The 18,587-nt window shown below is 49.4% G+C and overlaps 5 protein-coding genes across 5 annotated transcripts, besides 1 other annotated feature; 2 read left to right on the top strand and 3 right to left on the bottom strand.

The window, feature by feature from the left end:
- Positions 1 to 18,587: part of a sequence feature (contig 1.94 1501..523724(-1)) that runs on past both edges of the window.
- Positions 612 to 2,462, bottom strand: ANIA_05504 (HET domain-containing protein; the record flags this gene model as incomplete). Its single annotated transcript, XM_658016.1, has 1 exon — positions 612 to 2,462. The coding sequence occupies one exon, from the start codon at positions 2,460 to 2,462 to the stop codon at positions 612 to 614; it is 1,851 nt and encodes a 616-aa protein (XP_663108.1).
- ANIA_05505 (uncharacterized protein) lies at positions 5,189 to 7,087 on the bottom strand (the record flags this gene model as incomplete). The annotated part of the gene is made up of 7 exons (XM_658017.1): positions 5,189 to 5,603; positions 5,683 to 5,805; positions 5,916 to 6,068; positions 6,143 to 6,298; positions 6,359 to 6,769; positions 6,825 to 6,877; positions 7,061 to 7,087. The coding sequence occupies 7 exons, from the start codon at positions 7,085 to 7,087 to the stop codon at positions 5,189 to 5,191; spliced, it is 1,338 nt and encodes a 445-aa protein (XP_663109.1).
- On the top strand, positions 8,348 to 9,399 carry ANIA_05506 (uncharacterized protein; the record flags this gene model as incomplete). The annotated part of the gene is made up of 2 exons (XM_658018.1): positions 8,348 to 8,719; positions 8,878 to 9,399. 2 exons carry the CDS (start codon positions 8,348 to 8,350, stop codon positions 9,397 to 9,399), a joined length of 894 nt encoding a protein of 297 aa, XP_663110.1.
- ANIA_05507 (uncharacterized protein) lies at positions 10,054 to 11,960 on the bottom strand (the record flags this gene model as incomplete). The annotated part of the gene is made up of 6 exons (XM_658019.1): positions 10,054 to 10,344; positions 10,378 to 10,528; positions 10,605 to 10,970; positions 11,136 to 11,189; positions 11,224 to 11,777; positions 11,931 to 11,960. The coding sequence occupies 6 exons, from the start codon at positions 11,958 to 11,960 to the stop codon at positions 10,054 to 10,056; spliced, it is 1,446 nt and encodes a 481-aa protein (XP_663111.1).
- ANIA_05508 (protein gprN) lies at positions 16,453 to 18,445 on the top strand (the record flags this gene model as incomplete). The annotated part of the gene is made up of 5 exons (XM_658020.1): positions 16,453 to 16,534; positions 16,738 to 16,886; positions 16,947 to 17,085; positions 17,139 to 17,761; positions 17,831 to 18,445. The coding sequence occupies 5 exons, from the start codon at positions 16,453 to 16,455 to the stop codon at positions 18,443 to 18,445; spliced, it is 1,608 nt and encodes a 535-aa protein (XP_663112.1).

Below are 18,587 nucleotides of genomic sequence, written 5' to 3'. Positions count from 1 at the left end.
ACTAACGAGGGTATTGATCATGCAGACCAGGTGGGGGGTTTTATAAATGATGACACGGTTCGTCGATACCTACCCCAGTTTCACTTCTAATCTATATTTAATCAATTCTGATTATTGAGTCTCTATGCTGACTCTCTTGGTATACGTTTAGTATAGAAAAGTCGGTGAGATGTACCGTGATCTAGGGAGATTGATGGCTTGAAGAAGCTGATATCTTAAGAACGGATGTACTCCTGGATTGGCGTAATTAGGTTCCTGAAACATCAATTGTCGCCCTCGTAGCAATTGTCAGCATAAACTGCGCGTTTGCCAATCCCATGATAGGGTGGCTTCTTACCATAGTCGATAATGTAACAACACCAAAGCAATGTTAGCCTGACTCTGACACTGGCTACAATATTCTATTGTCAGACACATGGAGCGATGATATCTTTGTTGTCAAGAGTAACTGAGGTAACAAGTCGTATGGAGTTCACAAAGATAGAAAGCAGAGTACAGTGCTTAAGAGTGTCCTTACTTATCCTTCATCCTCAGCCAAGCTCGACGCTCATGCGTTGCTAGCTATGGCAGAAAGGCCGAACATCTTGATATAATAAAACATATTAAGATGTCTATGTAATAAGGAATGTGGTAGAGTCAATCAGATCCTCGCAGTATAGCTCGTCAACCATTTCCCCATCCATGATGCCACTCAAATAGGACGCTCCAATCAGAGCATACATCTGGCTCTGGCCGTTAGTTCCAGCCGGTAATGGGCGGAGGATGAAAGGTATAGGAGATCCGAATAGGACGACTGCGATATCTCCTGCGCGACTGTCCGGAACACAGGTACCCACGAGACCGCAATTAGTGGTGAAGAAGGCCTTTTGTCCCAACCCTTCAACCAAGCACTTTTCATACTGAGTTCGGTTATTCTTGGTGACTCTCGGGTACTCCGTCAGCTGCAAATACATATCCTCGTAGGCCAAAGGGGCTTCGTCGTATCCAGACATGTACTTCTTATTGGAGATAAGCATCCGCCAGAGCGGCTCTTTGCGCTTGAACTGCTCGATTAAGGCAGCAACAGGCTGCTCAAACCGACACGGGCGCTCCTTTGCCTGCATTGCCGTCGCCTGTATCCGGGGTAGGCTGGCCAAAACCTCGTCCATGGACGTTCCGAGTGGGATAGTTTCCTGGATCGTATCGATCCACAGTCCTTCCACCTTCAGCACTCGATCAGATACTCGCTGGCCATTATGACAATTTGCACCAGCACCAGAGGCGCCGCCACGGTTAGCTGGTGGCTGGAACGTGATTCCGCTTGGCTTAGTAGTTGAATCACTTGTCTGACGCGAAAAGTCTGGCACCCAGGTAGGAAGATAGGCTTGCTCCTCGTCACTACTCGTTGCCATGGGAGTCCACGGCAAGACTGTATCTACCCCGGGGAGAAACAGGTAGGAGAGACAGTATGGTCCTTGTCCTGAGCTAAATATATGTTCCATCGCGTCTGCGTAAACGGCCCAGGTGGGTTTGCTGTAGTCAGCCAGAATCGTCGTAACATCAGTATCGTCAGATACATGCATCAAGCCCAGCAATGCGTATACGCGATCTCGTGGATCGGTTGACAGAGAGGTTCGCGATATCCACAGCAACTGCCGGAGAGGTTGGCCTCCATTCCTCTGCACAGCCTGGCGGAGCTCATCCAGTACATCGATTTTCAACATGGCAAGCACTTCGAGATCGTCACCGGTATCTGGAGGCTGTCTGTCTGCCATGTCTTCCTCAGCTCTTGGTATAGGCCGCACCATTCCGATTTCCGTAAATAATTCGCGGCTGATTACTTTCCATGCTTTGACGAAAGTTGACCATGAGACAGACTTCATCCCGCACACTACCATGGGATCTTCACTGGCTACCGCAAGTTCCTGTGCTATCCACATCCGTGTGAACCACGGCCGCCGCTCGGCCAACTCGAGAAAAAATCTGGGCGCATCTTCTCTTAGATGCGAGAGCTCCCCGTGCAAGTAGGACACGCCAGAAGTGGCTATACTGTGTAAAGCACTCATGACGGCGTCACTTTCTTGATCTGCCTCGCCCAGCCATATAACGACTCGTTTGGCCGAGGCATAAATCTGCCGCATCATTCCTACTTGATGACTACGCTCCGCGAAGTTGGTCTGATCAATGCAGACTGCATCTGCCCACAAGCATATTGGATCCCCCGACTGATGGCGAAGGTGGCGGAGAGCTGAAACCAGATTCCGTGTCGCAGCAAACGAGCTCCCACCAACGAGTATTGTGTTTTTCGGGTCTTCCGCGCTGGCAGGGTCGCCCCACGTATATGACAGCGCCTCATATTGAGGACAATGGGGGCTGTTAAGACAGTGGACTGCGAGCTCGCACTTTAGTCGATCCTCAAAGCAACCGGGGTGCAGATAGAGCAGCCGTATCTCGCGGCGGAGAGGGTCCAGTGGACTGTACATTGTGCCTGAGATTTCGAATCTGTGTATAGCAAATTCACTGAAAGGAAAGTGTAAAAAGGATGCACAGGCAAAGATGGGTATAAGTTGGGGATGCCCAACATCCTGTTTAGGCGCCCGGCGCTCCGCAGGATTGTTTTCCAAGCTTTGAATGTTCCGGCCTTTATTCCAATCTCTGTGCCTAAAGACTCAAAAACCCGTAAAGAAATCTAAAGCTGCGTGGTCTTTAGTCCGACAACCTGACAGAATTATTGCTTTGAAGAAGTTTGACCGCATGATTCCCTAGGATACAAGAATATGTAACGTAAGCAGGCGCCTAGACAATATCGAATTAGAATTAGAGCACCGTGAACCAGGGAGCGTAGAGGCCAAGGTCAAAACATCTGACGAAAGAAACATATGATAAGAATGCCAGGAATACAGGGAAGTGTCAACTTGCTGGACACTTGTAGAAGCCAACCTGCTATAGTCCTCACTTCACGCAAGAGGGGAGGTCGAAAATGTGAGCTCACGACAGTTGATTGTAGCTGCCCAAGCCACCAAGCTGCAGAGCTCAGAAATTTCTGCAGAGGGAGTGCAGCGATCGGCCTTTGCAAAGCTAACCCTATGTCGCATTTCTTCAACCACTCGATGTGAGTGTTTGGATCGCTTAAAAGCTCATATGAGAGGCTAGTCAAACGTATGATGTGGCAGGCAGTAACCTTCTAAGAAAGGAAGATCCCCATACCTCCTACCGTGAGACTCTAACATGAATAAATACAGGAGCTTAGAGAAATTGACTTTATACAAGCCGATCAGGACGGGCTCTTAAAGAAGTTATCCTTGTACTTCGTATACTATCCCCACTCGTTAAGGGTTATATTTTCAATATTATCTGCTCTCCAAACACCCAAAATATTTGCTAGCTTGATAAAGGTCTGCTGTATGTTGATAAGTCTTCTAAGAACAAAGCTTTATAAGAGCTTGGTCCTTATATTCGAGCTCTTCAAAATCTGCCGGATTGGAATGGATATGGCTTCCTTCTCGCAACAAAATCAAGGCTTTATGCACAGATTGACCGAAGAATAAAATAAAAATAAGAAACTTGCGTCTCTAGGGAATATTTTATTGTCATGAAAAAGGTCAGGTTGGGTCCAACAGTTCGCTTTGTATTTTGGCAAGCAAGTGATTGGGTCTATTTTAGACGTCAAGAACAAGCTCAAGCACATTGTTGACGTTGTAGGACTATTAACATACTGTTCCAATGGCGCTATATATTGGGTCACTGAACAGTCAAACTGATTGATATTGCTTAGGTATACAAACTACTATTTTAATAGGCGCCCAGCACCAGCAGCAAAGATCCACAAATTTGGGCCAGGTCAAATCCTGCCTAACTCATGGGCAATCAGTGCCTAGTAGACCTGCACCAAACTCGAAGCGAGCAGACAACTAAGCTTAGAAACCCGCCCTGACCTGCAGGTTGACAATTCTGATCCGCAAATTGCAGATTTCGATACACCGCGGTTACCAGTCTAGTGTGCGGTAAACGTTCAAAATCCAGAGTGTGAGAATATGCGACGATTCATCGCTCACCGGCATGGACTACCCGTTCTGCAGGGGCTGAACGGTGCTGAAGGTATGATATCAATTCGTGACACTGAAGCTTTGCTCGAAGGGATGATCCAGATCATGCAGCAACGACATATCCAGGGAAATGTACATCGAGCTCCTCCACTTGTTGACAACCTGATTCATCTTCTTCAAAAACTGGGAGATGCCAGCGGATGGCTTGGCATACCCATGCAGTCTAATCTTTTGGCGGAAAATAATTACCCACGGGTGCGTCCTCAGTTGGTACCTCCTATATTGACTAGCGTGACATAGAATCGGCTTGATCCTGCCAGACAACAAGGTGACCAAATGTAGACTTTTTGCTTCATCAACCTCTGCAGCACCTAGTAAATGCCCCCCAAGTGGCGTCAAAGCGGAGTCGAATGGCTCCCTCAATTCTCAGAAGCCAATGTGGATATGCCATTGTCCAATATAGAAAGCAATGGCTTCTCTGATACATATGATCCTGACGCCCCGCTAACAAGCTTTAAAGTGACAAATTTTAAGGATCAGTGGGGGAGTAACTATTTGGCCAGTTTAGTCTCAAAATCTGCTGAGTTAAGTTCTTGATGAAGAAAGGTGCAGAAATACCTGCAGCATGAGGGTGGGACGAGTTGGAATCGACCGCAATGAAAATCCCGGTGATATAGGCCCAATACTTATACTTGCTCCACTGTACTCAATAATCTACTGGTTGAAACTGAATATATCACCCAATTCTTTCACTGCCTGTGCGCTCTGCCTACAATAGCACCCATATTCTCTTTGTTGGACCAGAATAAGAGGAAAAACGCAAGCCTTTTGGAGACAAGCCCAACACCAGAATCACATCGTATCAAGCCTGATGCTTGAACATCCTGCCTAGTCCTGTCCAGTAGCTACTTCTCCACATGCATCAGAGTGAAATGGCCGGGTTTCTCCTCATCCTCTGCAATGACCGCTCTGCTCCGGCTGACGAAGTTAATAGGGCTTCAGACTCCAGACCCAATGACTTCCCAACTGTACAAAGGACCAAGTTGGTACTCATGGACTGTTCCTGAATGGTAAGGTTTGTTAAAAGAAGAATGGCACAAAAACAGACAGTACACCTACAAAAGCCAGAGCTCAATTCTCATAGGCTAACCAATATACGTCTTCTAAGCAAGAACAACAACCAGAGTCACAAGCAGGATTGCAAGCCCACACAGCCTAGGCGGAATCAGGGACAACCCGATATCCCCAGGAGACTCTTCAGCGTCTGGAACATTTGTTGTTTCCTCGCCCGACCCCGATCCCAACCCCGACTCAGACTCAGGAAGTGTAGTTGTTTCGGTAAGGTCTTGATCCACACCGGCGGGTTCATCGTCATCATTAGTGTTATTAGCAAATGGTGTATTGTGAGTAGTCTCTGGGAGATCCTCCCGCCAACACCTCCAATCCCAGTAGGTCTCGTGTCCTGGTGGGCCGTGGTTAGGAACCGCCTCCCAGAGCTTAACGAGTGTCTCGTTGCAGGGGCGTATTTCATAGGCAAAGCTGACTATACCCAGATCAACCATATTCGGCAGTTCAATGCTACATAGAGGATACATGAGTTAGCGACGTTTATCCTGGTCCGGGATGCTTATAGGTGGGCTGAATGGCGTTGACGAACCTCTTTATTTTACCCCACAACCGAAACTGAGCGGCTGTCTCAATTGTCGAGTATATCTCTACCGGGTTGCCCGTGTTAAACTCGAATATTTCGTTGGTTTCGGCGAGGGCCGGAAAACTTATCCTGTAGAGAAACGCTTAGTTCAGGATACAGTAATAGTATATCTTCTCTGCCTTCTTAATTTGAAGAAGGGGACCTAAACTTCAACGAGGATTGAAAACTTATTCACGTACCGGGTAATATTATTAAGGATCGTCGTTGTCCCACCAACGAGGGTATGTAGCTTTGGGAATTCAAGCTCGATACGATTTTGGACGGAAACAACGAGACTTTCGGAGTATTCGGTGGCTGGGTCACCCAGGGCCTCGAGCTCCGGCGCTGAAAAGCTTTATTGTGAAATCATGGATTAAACAAGCTCGTACTCCTTAAGGCTCTTGTGCTAGGGCTGTGCAAAACGAACCTTGCCGCATATCCCCCGACATCCAGTGTCTTCGCTGTCTTGAGAGCCGGAAGATTAATTTCCAATGAGACCTCATCAGCCGCGAAAATGGAATCGCTCTTGGGATGCGAAAACTCCAGCGTCCCTTGGACTGTCTCTAGGCTGGAGAGATCAACGCTAAGGGAAGGTCAGCCTGTTAACTCTGATCGACTGAGAGAATAGCTTATGCGGCCCTACCTCCTCCAACCGCCAAATATCCACAGATTATTGACTTCACGCAAGCTTTGGAGATCAACCTCCCCGGAAATCCATGGGTCGAGAAGTATATTGTCCGCACGTTCAAGCTTGGGCAGATTGATTTCTGTAGCTTGATGTAGGATGATACTGCCCGCATTTACGAGATCGGGAACCGTGAATACACCGAGGGTACCGGAATTTGCGGACTCCGCAATGGAAATATTACCGACGAAATCAGTTACTCCTTCAAGAATAAAGTCGTCTTTGTAGCTGGCGGAAATCTCGATGTTGCCGGTGATCGTTGTGCAGCCGTCGTGAAAGATGTCCAGGTCTTCGGCTGTAGATACGATGATGGTTTCCTCCACACTTTTGCAGTCTTGAGCAATTGCAACTGGAATACGAGTATTGGCACTGTATGAGCAGGAAAATTATTGCCATCAAAGGTTGCATGACAGGGCTGCCATACCAAGAGAAAGTGGCAAAATGGCCAGCGCTTTCGCTAGAGACACTGTGGTATATCTGATGGTGGCGGCCAAAGTTCCTTTACAAGCCCGACATATCCCTTCCAGGAAGACGAGATCCTTGGGGGAAAGGAAACACCCGAGAATTTAAAACCCCATTTAACATGACGGGGTTTTGCCCAGCAGAAAGTATGATGGAACGTTTCTGGAACCCTTCGAATCATCGAACACATCAACAAACACTAAAAAATTTCATTCCTCTGGGCATTTCGCCCTACTATCAGGAACTTGAACATCTGTTCCTTTATTGGCTAAATTGGATAGTGCCAAGACAGCAAGTCATGTCCCTGCGCAGTCCGGTTGGTGGATTCACACTAGGTCAACAGGGCATGCCGCAAGGACACATATCTGCATGTGCCAAATCCAATATAGCCAATGGACTTAAGATCCAAGTCTGGGCATCCAACCAGCGTGATGGCAGACCATAGGATTGACAACCAACAGTCATGCGGTCTAGTGGGATATTTCATGTCTGTTCCATCATTATAGAAGCTGTTTTTTTGCTGCAGCCACTCACAGGGCTGGGAAATACGTGCAAGGCCGAGGCTAGGCTCCTACGAATAGCCGCAGGCGAGCGGCGGCTTTTCACACATTGGCAGCTGATAGCAGCACCAGATTGCTTTACAGAAGTCCTAGGTATCTTCGCCCATTCAAGAATACTATAAAGCCCTATCTTTTAGAAATGTTTCTATCAGGTATTTGCTATAAAACGCCAGGTTGATTAACATGAACTTATACCACATCTTTCCTGTGGGATTCTGATCAGCCCTCGGTTCTTGCCATCTGTTAATAGATCGAAAGAAATAGAGTTATGTGAAGCTCCCGCCGCCGAATGTCGAATTCACGTGACGTTAGGGTTAATCACTGTAGGTCTCTTCTTTCCACTATGGGAGAAGACCATCACCAGGACCCGTGAGTTTGTCTGGCTCAGATGACCTTGCGAGAATGAAGTGGAGTAAGATGGAATAGAGACTTGAACGACATTCACGACGAAGCGTCACTCTTGGTCAAGGCGGCAGATCTGTTCGGGCATCTGTTCTGCCAGAAGGATGGGTCGAAAAAGAGAGCCGTTCAAACAGCTTGCGCTAACCTGTTCGAAGACATCGCAAGTAGAGTCCTTGGAGAATTACCGCGGGGACCATACTTTAGGGGACCATACTTTATCGGATCACCCAAGGGGCCGCGTTTTGATCCAGATCATCAATGAGCAAAGACCGGTTTCGCTGCTGGAAAGATACGCGACTGAGCGACGAGACGTGTTTCTCCAGTGTACCAATCAGATTGCAACCCAGAATTGCAAGCGGCTTCTCTCTACGAAGCCGGCGGACGTGCGAGAGAGAGAGCGGTTCTTTGAGCAGATCAACTCTGGCGATATATCTTTCTTATGGAACGGGCGAATGAAGAACTATGCATTTCAACCACCAGAGTCTTGCATAACAGCCAATAGAGGCTATTCAAGAAAGGAAATATGCTTGCTAGACTGGTGTTTCATATGCATATCGACTGTTCGCAGGAACTCTGGTTACCGGGAGTAGAACTCCAGTCTCCTACGCCGAGCTCTCTCCCCTTTTGCGAACATCGGCAGCCGTGGGTGGCAAGGTCTGCAAACCAATGGCTGAGGGCGTATATTCAACTACAGGGGCTTCAACAACGACCTCACCATTCTCAACAACCCTATCTGCGGGACTATCTCGCCGAGCCGCTCCGGCTGCGGACCATCCCACATCTTTACGACTCCAGTCTAGCATGCTTGATTGTCCTCCACGCAGTGGGGTCTATGATCAAGGCCCACTGGCAGTCAAAAAATGCCATGCCTTCAGAATGTTCAGACACATCTCGAGTATTCATCCTTGCTGATGAGAGCTCACAAAACCGGCTGGCACACCTCTCCACCGCATCCGAATCCTCTACGATGAGGAATACCTACCACACCATCCCGGCAGCAACCTGACAGCCGAGCTGCTTTCGATGCACCATTTGACTCCATTTGAGCAATAGAGGTACTCGCCGGCCGCGAAGGACCTGGAGAAGCCGAAGCTGTCTTACCGCTCCTGGACAGGTGGTGTCAAATCCCTGAGGCACGGAAAGCAGTCTGGCAGGCCAGCCAAGTTATATGCTGTCTTACCACCTTCCTGCAGAGAATTTTACAGAGTTCTCCACAGTTGCAGCCTACCAGGCCAGCTTGTGTCTATATTTGTATACGGCGCTGTGGCACGATCACAGGCCTCGAACGGCATTTCAGATGCCTCGAATGCCAGGAGCAAGTTCCAACTCGATGCGGCAGATTCCCCTGCTATACAGAGATGGATACCCCTAGGTTCCGGCACTCCCATGCTGGGATTTATGGATTCAGTCTCTTCTCCCCGAAATTCGCTATCACCGGATGCCACTAGGGCAATATTGCTCTGCGTCCGCAACCTTTTAGACTCCAAGGCATCGCAGAAAAACCTGTCGCCACTGGTTACCGGCACTTGTGACCTTATTCATGCCTTGATCAACACCAAACAGAGAGACCCCTGATTAAGAGACCCTGAGGAGAAAATGTGGGCCGGAACCCATGTCTAGGGAGCCGTATTTAAGCAATATCAGTCTCCAGTGACCACCACCCCCCATTTCTGAATTTGGCGGTTTGCTGGAATGTAATTACAGATCAAGTATCTCCTAACTGTGTGAACAGCTTTGGACTGTCTCTCCGAAGATGCAAAGTGAATATCACTGTTCCGCTCCTGTAGTTCGCTGGGTTTAGCCCGTGAGCGAGGAAGTACCACCATGGCCGGCGTGCCTTATCCCCAGAACTTGCCCTCCACTCTACTCCTTCTACTCTGCCCCTAGAAATCTGGGTCAGTTACCACGGACATTTACTATCTATGAGGACAGCTAAAATAAACCCATGTGTGTATACCATCCGAAAGACCATTGAAGATCAGGGGGCTGGATAGCGAGAAAATCACCCATCTGTCAATACATCAGATTCCTGGGACCGATTGACAGTATTCTTAAGCATATAATATAGAGCGAGGCTGTGTAGTGATTATGAAGAGCCACCAAGTATATAGTGATTTATATATACTGTATGATATGAAGGCCGAAGGCCTAACTTCCAATTCAGCGCCAACACACCGGACATAGAAAATCGACCATAGATGACATTCGATAATGTATGTAACTCTCAACTTAGATGACCCAGTCTGACAATCCAATCACTAGCTGAGTCGTATCCGCACTATCGCCAAAAATAACACTGCTGCACTGCTCGAAAAACGAACAAGCGCTGACCGTATCTTCAAACCCAAATGTTTCGAGTGCCTTGTATCGAAGCCAGTATCCTCCAGAGAACTGCGTGCCGTGAAAGAAGTTTGTGGTTCTCGGTGTCACATCACGACATAGTATATATGTGTAAATCGTTCTTTCAGATGACAGTCTCTCGAGCTTGGCCGAACGTTCGGCGAACCATGCTGGCGAAAACTAAACGTAAGGATTCTCTCTCTTATGATATACAAGGCACTGGACTGGATCTGCAAACGGTCTCTTCAGGATCTTCTCCACCTGTGCCATGATGCAGCCTTCCTGGTCCAATCTACAGAAAATATGCTTGTCCGCGTGTTCTCGGTAGTCTGGGTCCTGGAAGCCAGCGTGAATGATAAACAGACTAGGTCATGTCAGACAAGTCACTTAGTCCCAAGGTGGGCATTCTGTTCCTGTGGGTGTTCTAGAGCTGATTGTACCTGCGGATTACCGGGGCCTTTTCGGCGACCACACGAGTCATCTTGGCGTGGACATTCTTGTATTCGTGCTCAAACTCTTCTCGAGTCCAGTTTGGAATCCGGGTGGCTGAAATGAACCATGTCACTTCGCCATGCGTGTCGAAATACTTGTCTGATGTGGTAGTCAGGCAGAAATCCGGCAGCCCAATCTGTCTTTTAGTGATGACATCGTGGGGATCCTTCAGTCCCGCAAAGATATCTTCCCTCTCCTTCATATACTCCGGATCCTGCGACAAAAGCCTCAGCCAGTTATCAGTGCTTGCTGGATTGGTTCGCTCGAGGAAAATCCGCCGCCGCGTATTGGCATAATTTGTCAGGACGTCTGGACTGGCCCCTTGTTTAATAACTTCACGCAAAGCCTTCGCCAAATGGGCGGCATCGAGAAAGCCAGTTGTGAGGCTAGGCCTCCAACGGGACTATTGAGCTAATAGGATGGGTCAGTATTGGATCAACTTCCAGTGTTGTGCTCTCTTTTATGTTGTTGCAACTCACGTGGCAGCGTCACCGGCTAAGAAGACATCACCTTTTTGGAACTGGCTTGCACAGCTGGTGGACGGTATAAGGCGCCATTTCCTCGTACTGAATCTTACTCGTGTCCCCGGGGAGAATGCGTGACAATCTGTCTTTTACCAGCTGGATAGTAGCTCCGTCTAGTGACGCGGACGTCTTAGGGACTGTCTTGGTGGTTCCGGTTGCGAATCGCCAGCTCGTCCATTTGCCTCGATTGATGACAGTGCCCCAGGCGACAGGGTCCGCGATGAAGTTTGCTGCTTTCCATCCGCTAGCTGCACGCAGGCCATACAGAAAGTTGACGGCGAAAAACTGTAGTGACTCGAAGGTGTATCCTTCAAGACGGATACCGAGACATTTGCGCACTGAGCTGCGTCTACCATCGGCGCCAATCAGATACTGATAGACCCGTTTGGTTTCTATCCCAAGAGAGTGGTTCTTCGTCCAGTACGTGACAGTCCCGTCCCGCTGTTCTAGCCGTTGAAATTCTTCGTGAAACAGAATCTCGACATTTCCTGTTTCCAAGGCCTTCTTCCGGAGTATCTCGCCGGCTCCGGTTGAGAGGGACAGACTGCAAATGTAGGATCGCTTGGAGGAGGGCCGATACCAGCCAGCAAGTTGCCGCTGGAATCTCTCCAGTCGCACCCGTCAGCGTTCTTTTCTCCAGCGGCAATCAAATCCTCGAGAATGCATGTCTAAACACTCTTAAAAGGTGGAGTGGGCTGCACGGCATTCCGAGAAGGATTGCCGCGAGCCCGTTGGGGACCCGACACTAACAGCGCTCGGGGTCCAGCTGATATTCGGCATTCCGTTCCTGCCCCTAATCCAGCTTGCTCTAGTACTCCTTCATTTGTCATCCCAATCTCTCAAGGTCTCGGGTAACCAATCTAAATTGTGTTGTTGTAAACCATGCAAAAATGATCCCAGGCGGCATCTCTCCCGGCGAGATATCGTCCATAAGCCACCTTTGAGTTGAGGGAGGGAAGGGGAAAAGGGAAGGGAAAAAGGGAAGAAAGAATGATTAGGCTGACAAGAGATAGTATTTGCGCTAGAAATGTACCTGACCCTGCTTTGAAATGGTTGTAGTTTTTTTTTATCTGCTCTGGGGAGCGTCTGACATATACCAGATCATATCTCAGAATAGACTACGCCGTCTCCGCAAATATTGGCATTTCCAAACTATCTGATGTTACAAGTGAAACAAAATTTGATGCGCGTGTCAGTGGTCCTCAATTTGGCATTACAGAGCAGGACATCGAAACCCCCATGCATGATGGACGCACAATCCTCGCAATTGCCTATTTCCTAACAGATTCAGCTGCTGTTGAACTTTGTTGCCTGTCTTTATCATCTTCATGGCGGCGGCGTTTGTATCGGCAGTCGTTATGACGACTTCGAGTCGCATCGCACTATAGCCTTTAGGTATAAGGTTATTGTTGTCAGCCCTGAGTATCGCCTCGCCCGAGAGCATCCCTTGAATGCGGTATATGATGGATTGATACGTTGTAATGGGTATGTCTTGCTTGTCGAGCACACTTGAGCATTGTTCCTGGCGCTTAGACTCTGAACAGACCCTACTAAACTCAAGATCTTTGCACTATAGATAACCAATGCGATGAATCCATCTATCTGCATCCCCATCTACTGACTTAATCATTGGCGGTGTTTCTTCTGAGTAATATCGCAAATACTGTGCTTTATTCCAACCGTGACCAGGAGAATTCTATACCAGTATTAGACCAGTTCCTTAGTGTGGCACGATTGCTCCCAGACCCAGTCATGCAGCAAAGTACTGTCAGGCCTATATTAGCGCCGAAGAAGACAGGGCTTTTGCTATACCACCGGCAGATTAGCAGAGTTGTTTCTGTGTAAGTGAGCCACTAGTACCACTCTATCCATTGAGATTCTATCTCTCTGAGATTTTTTTGGCAGTTACCGCAGCTTAAAATGTGGTTGGAAAAACTGAGCTGACTGACGCAACTATATTGAGTAGCCGCCTACACCCGGAAATACGTTCTCCTTTGATGACCTCTTTCAATAATCTACAGGGCATGCTGATATTCCGCGGATCTACTTTCAGGTCTATAGCTTGGACCCCTACGCGATGAAAGCCTGATTTACGAACAACAGCTGCGCGAGAGCTGAATTGCCACACGCCTGGGCTTTTTATCCCGGTCTTCAGCATCATTTCTGGGAGTTTTTCCCGCAATTGATAGAGCATGTGGAACACAGGACAGAGAACACAGTGAGAGGGTTCGGGTGATTGTCGAAAGAATGGACAAAACAACACTCCAGATAGATCTGGATTGATTCACTTAACGCTGACCGACGAATCTATTTTCTATATTGGTGCTTTCATCTTTGAAACCGCAGGACCACTAAAATCCGCAGTCATCTTCATCGTCACGCCCGTAAATATATTTTTTGCATGGTAAAATCTGTAGACCAATAAGTATGACCCTTTTATTCTCCCATAAGCCCTTAAGGTTGCAAGATGAGCATTAAGTGGACACCCAGACCTTGGAGCATGGCAGCATGGGGTGTTGCAACATAAAAGAAGCAATAACAGTAATATAAGAATAAATTATACATATATAAGAAAAATAAAGAAAAGTTTAAAAACGAAGGAAAGGAAAGGAAAGAAAGCAAAACTGGTTTTCCCAACTTCAGGAACTGGTGATCAAGGAAGGTTATGGCATGTGTATGAAGACTCTCCGCTCGTCATCCGTGACACGGCCTCGCATATACGCGAGAGCAAACCATGAATCATGCCGCAGACTGTATGATGGGGCTATTGGGTACCCGAACAATAGGCAAGCCATCTAGGGTACTGGCTCCCCGCGCTGGACTACGCGGAGATAATGTCTTGCGGGACCACTTTCCGAAAATGTGTAGGGCATCACAGGCTTCTAGTTGAACTGCCGCAAGTATATGGGTGGGAATGCCTGAAAGTGAGTGCACATGGTCCAGCGAACAGCTAGGCCTTCTCCAAATCCCTCATCATAGCCGAGCAAAACACTGTCTGGCAAAGTTGCCATTGTCACTGGCTCATCCTCCGGCATCGGCACAGCTATAGTGCGAGAGCTATCATCTCGCGAGGCCAATACAGTCATTAGCTATTCATTCCCTAGACTGAACTCTGAAGCCGACTTGCTCAGCTTGTCCTCCCATCTCCACCGTCGCTGTACTCAGCGATATGTCCTAAATCGAGACACCATAGGAGCTTGTTGATGCCGCGGGCAGAGCGGAACCACGTCCACATCCGTGTCAATTGAGTGGGACTGGCTGTGAACAAGCCGCTCGAGGATCGGACGCTTGAGGACTAGGGTCTGATTGTCAAGGTCAATGGCTGGTCGCTTGGGATTTAGGCTGTACGTGGAATGTTAAAGCGGAGCTCGGGTCAGATCGACGAAGGACGGCCTGTTGTAAGCGAATGAGTGTATTCCGCTTACAATCTGATACTTAGGATAATTAATGCCTAAAATAATGATGCGTCTTAGTATACTCCGGTACTTCCACAGCTCGACCAGCGACAGCTAGGTACTATTAGCGTTCTCCCGAGGTTCAACCCAAACGCAGAGGCTCATTCTTGGGCAATTGCTCGTGTTTGTCCTCAGCGATGATTTGTCTGTTAAAATGACTCTAATTTACAGCAATGGAGCTTGGTGTTCTGCCTGGAAAACGGCCCGAAAATTTGCACAGCAACCGTGGAACAGCAACCCATTCTTATCCCGCCCACACCCAGCGGAAAAATCAGTCACCGAACTTTTGCTGGAATTTGAGGATTGCCTGTCGGGCCCATTGTGCCAAACTTGCGGCCAGCACAAAATATATTCACAGTGATTCTGATGGGAGATCTGCTTCCGCGCGAAGAGGGCCTCACCACGGACGCCCGTCAACTGGACGATCTGCTAGAAGAGAGTATCAATCTGCGAATCTGCATGGATATTAGCGCGGTGGATTGGCTTGTATGTCTACTCGGAGTATAAGGTCAGTGGGGATGTGGGTAGATGTGGATGAATTGGGAGGGATTGTATAGCTGAGCGTGAGGCTTATTTTTTTTTTTTATTATTTTTTGAAATTATATTCTCCTTTTTTCTTGGTACACCATAAGACTAGGCGGTATTAAGAAGGAGGTCAAATATGAGAGTTGGAAATTAGAACTCTCAACTCTCAACTGCGACAATAGAGGACCTTGCAGATCACTCATCCTGGGCCGGGCGAGCCCTAACAGCCCAATAACGCGGGAAGTCGTCGAACTAAGCTGGCATCAGTCTCAACTGATCTGCGTTGAACGCAAATACGAGGGGCTGCCTTCCTGGGCTGCTCTTCAGGGCACGACAAGCGGGTGTTCGAAACTGCTTGTCACATCTCTGGTGTTGGGATCTTCGTGGTGCCCACAATGATCGTGCATCACGTTTCCTAAATAGGACCCGATATTGACCTAACTCGTTTAGCGAGGATAGTCTAGGCTGGGGTTTTTGTAACGCAGATTGACGGACTGTTCACTTTCGATCTTCTGCCGATATGTAAGCACTCACGGTACGCAGACGCAGAATGGCCCCCACGGGGTAGGGTGATACCTGGGCGAGCTGAGCCCTGGTCGAGCCGAGGAGCTGGATTTGGAACTGACAAGGAACAGTTGCAGGGATGCAGATATGGTCGAGTCGACGAGCTCATTCCAAATTGAGACGTTAGTGGGTCTGTCTGTCGATCCTTCTGAGCTGGATCGCGTCCAGGCACGATTGTAATTGCGCTTCTCCTCGCAAAATGCATTGCGCTGTTTGGAGAGACGAGGCTGGCGACGCCGACTCTCTTATCGATGGATTCGACTAGTCTGCACTCGAGCCCCTGAATCGTAAGAATCCGGGGATGCCTGTCATGGCGTCAGAGTCAGGGCAGCGCCGTCGAGGGCCGGCGCATCACCCACGGCTAGTCTCCCCTAGCGGCTGGACGATTGCGGGGAGAGCACGATCCTGGGCCATTCAAGCGAAATCACGGGCAGGTCTGGGCCGCAGTGTGCCGTCCGTCCTGCCCCAACTTGTTGCCTGGCCCGTCGTCACATCTGTCCCGTTCGCAGGCTCGATGTTAGCACGAACCCCCCAACTCAATCTCATAAACATCGCGTTCGCGCCTCAGTCAGCAGGGAGGCCTTACGGCTCTCTGACTGTCCCTACCTGCGTCCGTAACGGCTATGATAATGTCGACGCAGTACTAATGTATAATTTGGTCAACTTTAGCGCTGGTGGTCTTGCTTGCGACCGTTCCCCTGACAAGCGCGCTACGCCGTTGTCGCAGAATGGCCATGGTCTCGAACGGCTCTTTTACATCATGTCCTGCGCCCTTCATTGCTGAGCTCTCGATAGGCGACACTGGTGGCTGTTGGTCTTGGACTACCTCAATTATCAACGGCGGATGAACCTCTAACGTCAGCCTTAGATCTTGCCGGCCGCTGGTGCACGCCTCACATCATTGACAATGAGACCGTCTCTTGCTGTTTTCCGTGTCCGATCACGCAATGGATGTATCCTGACGGTGCGACTCAGCATTCAGACTTCAGACCAGGGTTGCTAATGCGCCATAGGTTTCGACGGCCGAGTCCTCTCCTGGATCGCGCTCGCCGTGCTGATTCTCATGGTCTGCTCTGCGTTGACATACATTCTTCTTCCGGTTGAAGACACCCAGCGCCACTACTTGACGTTGAGCCCGCTGATGGGTTTCATATTCATGTCGGTATGTACCCTAAACTGCTGAACCCCAGGGCTGGCTTGATTGGTGCTGAGGGCTGTCCAGGTCGCATTCATTATGCCTCTGGGAAACTCTGACCACCATTGCCACGACGCCATTACCCCCAACGACTGGCTGTCCGACACGACCTGCGCGTTTACCGGCTCATTGATACATTATGGCGTCTGGGTTCTTGTCATCGGATGTACGTACCACCATGCACTCACACCAGCCTGTCCAGGACTAACATGGTGAAAGGCTTTTTCCGCTCTCTCTCCCTCTACCTTCAGCTTATCTGGGACATCCAGCCCGGCAAACAGTTCCGCTTGGTAGCCCTACTCAGCATATTTGGCGGCTCCCTCGGCCTGCTCGGAATCTCCCTCGGCGTGTCTGGCGTCTCGTATCAGGTGGGCGACATGTGCTACATCAGCTATCCCAACAGCGCCGGCTCTTTCTGGGGCCCGCTCATCGGCGTCGCATTCATATCCTGGGTCATCCAGATGTTCATCATGGTGTACACTATCCGTGGTGTGCTGACTCGAGGTGGGACGGCACGGTTCTCCATCTTCAAGAAGCGATCAGACGACAGTGACCCGCTTTCGCGTGCCGCGCAGGCAAGGGCCATGAGACGGAATATCTTGCAGATCCTGGAGCTCCAATGGAGGGCGATTGCCATCTGCTGTCTGATTCTCGCCTATGTGGTTTATGTGGCCCAGGTGGTCCTGCGATGGGGAGATCCAGGCCAGTACAGCGCGAATGAATTGAAGCCGTGGGTTGAATGTCTCGTCCGCGAAGCAGGGGACAAACACGCCTGCCGGGACGAGGCGAGCTCTATAGTTCCGAGTCAAAAGAGTGTTGTTGCAGCGTTGGTGATGCTTGCTGTATGTTCCAGGCTCCCTACCAATTCCTTTTTTACCACCGTACTTGGTATACTAACATCTGATCGCCAGTCCTGCGGCGTCTTGGGCATCGCCTGCACGGCCCGGTACACCATGATCCTCGGCTGGAAAGACTGGTTCCACTATCGGTTCGACGCCCTGGCTGACCTGCTGCCGGGGCGAGACCACACCAACCGCAGCAGCTCCATAGCCCTTAACCCCAGCGCTGGCGCTGGATCTGACCCTCGTCAAGGTAACGGGCTTGATCTCGAGCTTGCCTCGGCCTCGACAAACGACACACACTCGGACGGCGTAACGGTAGTCGAGTCACCAACCACGCTGGAAGAGGTGGATAAGCTCTACGGGTCGCGTACATACCATGTTCCCAAGAATAGCTTTTCAAGGCCGGGGACGGTGCATAGTCTTCTTTCATACCCAGATTCGAACTCGACCTGGAACGATCCGACAACGCCGGGCCATGCATATTCACAATCTCATACGATCTTTAAACCGCCACGGGCAAGTCCAAGCGCAAGTATGTTTTCACGAAGTAGCCATACAGGAAGTCCGTCGTACCCACCTGCAGCTGCGAGTGTCTACGTCGGTGGCTCGGCGGCGCAGAATAAGATTACAACGAGAATCGAGGCGACAAATGGTGCTGCATATTCACTAAGAGAGAGGGAGTAGGTACGGACGGATCTGTTTTCTTACTGGATCTTTGACGTCCTTAATGGCCACCTGAGCAGGGCATAAGATCCAAGCCTAGTCTTGATCATGCCGCAGGGACACATTGAGCGCCAGCTTTGGCTGCTTATGCGAGTGTCTATGT

The sequence above is a fragment of the Aspergillus nidulans genome, chromosome V (genome assembly GCF_000011425.1).
Source record: "Aspergillus nidulans FGSC A4 chromosome V".
NCBI classification, from domain to species: Eukaryota; Fungi; Ascomycota; class Eurotiomycetes; order Eurotiales; family Aspergillaceae; genus Aspergillus; species Aspergillus nidulans.
This window is presented reverse-complemented; position numbering and strand designations above follow the sequence as displayed.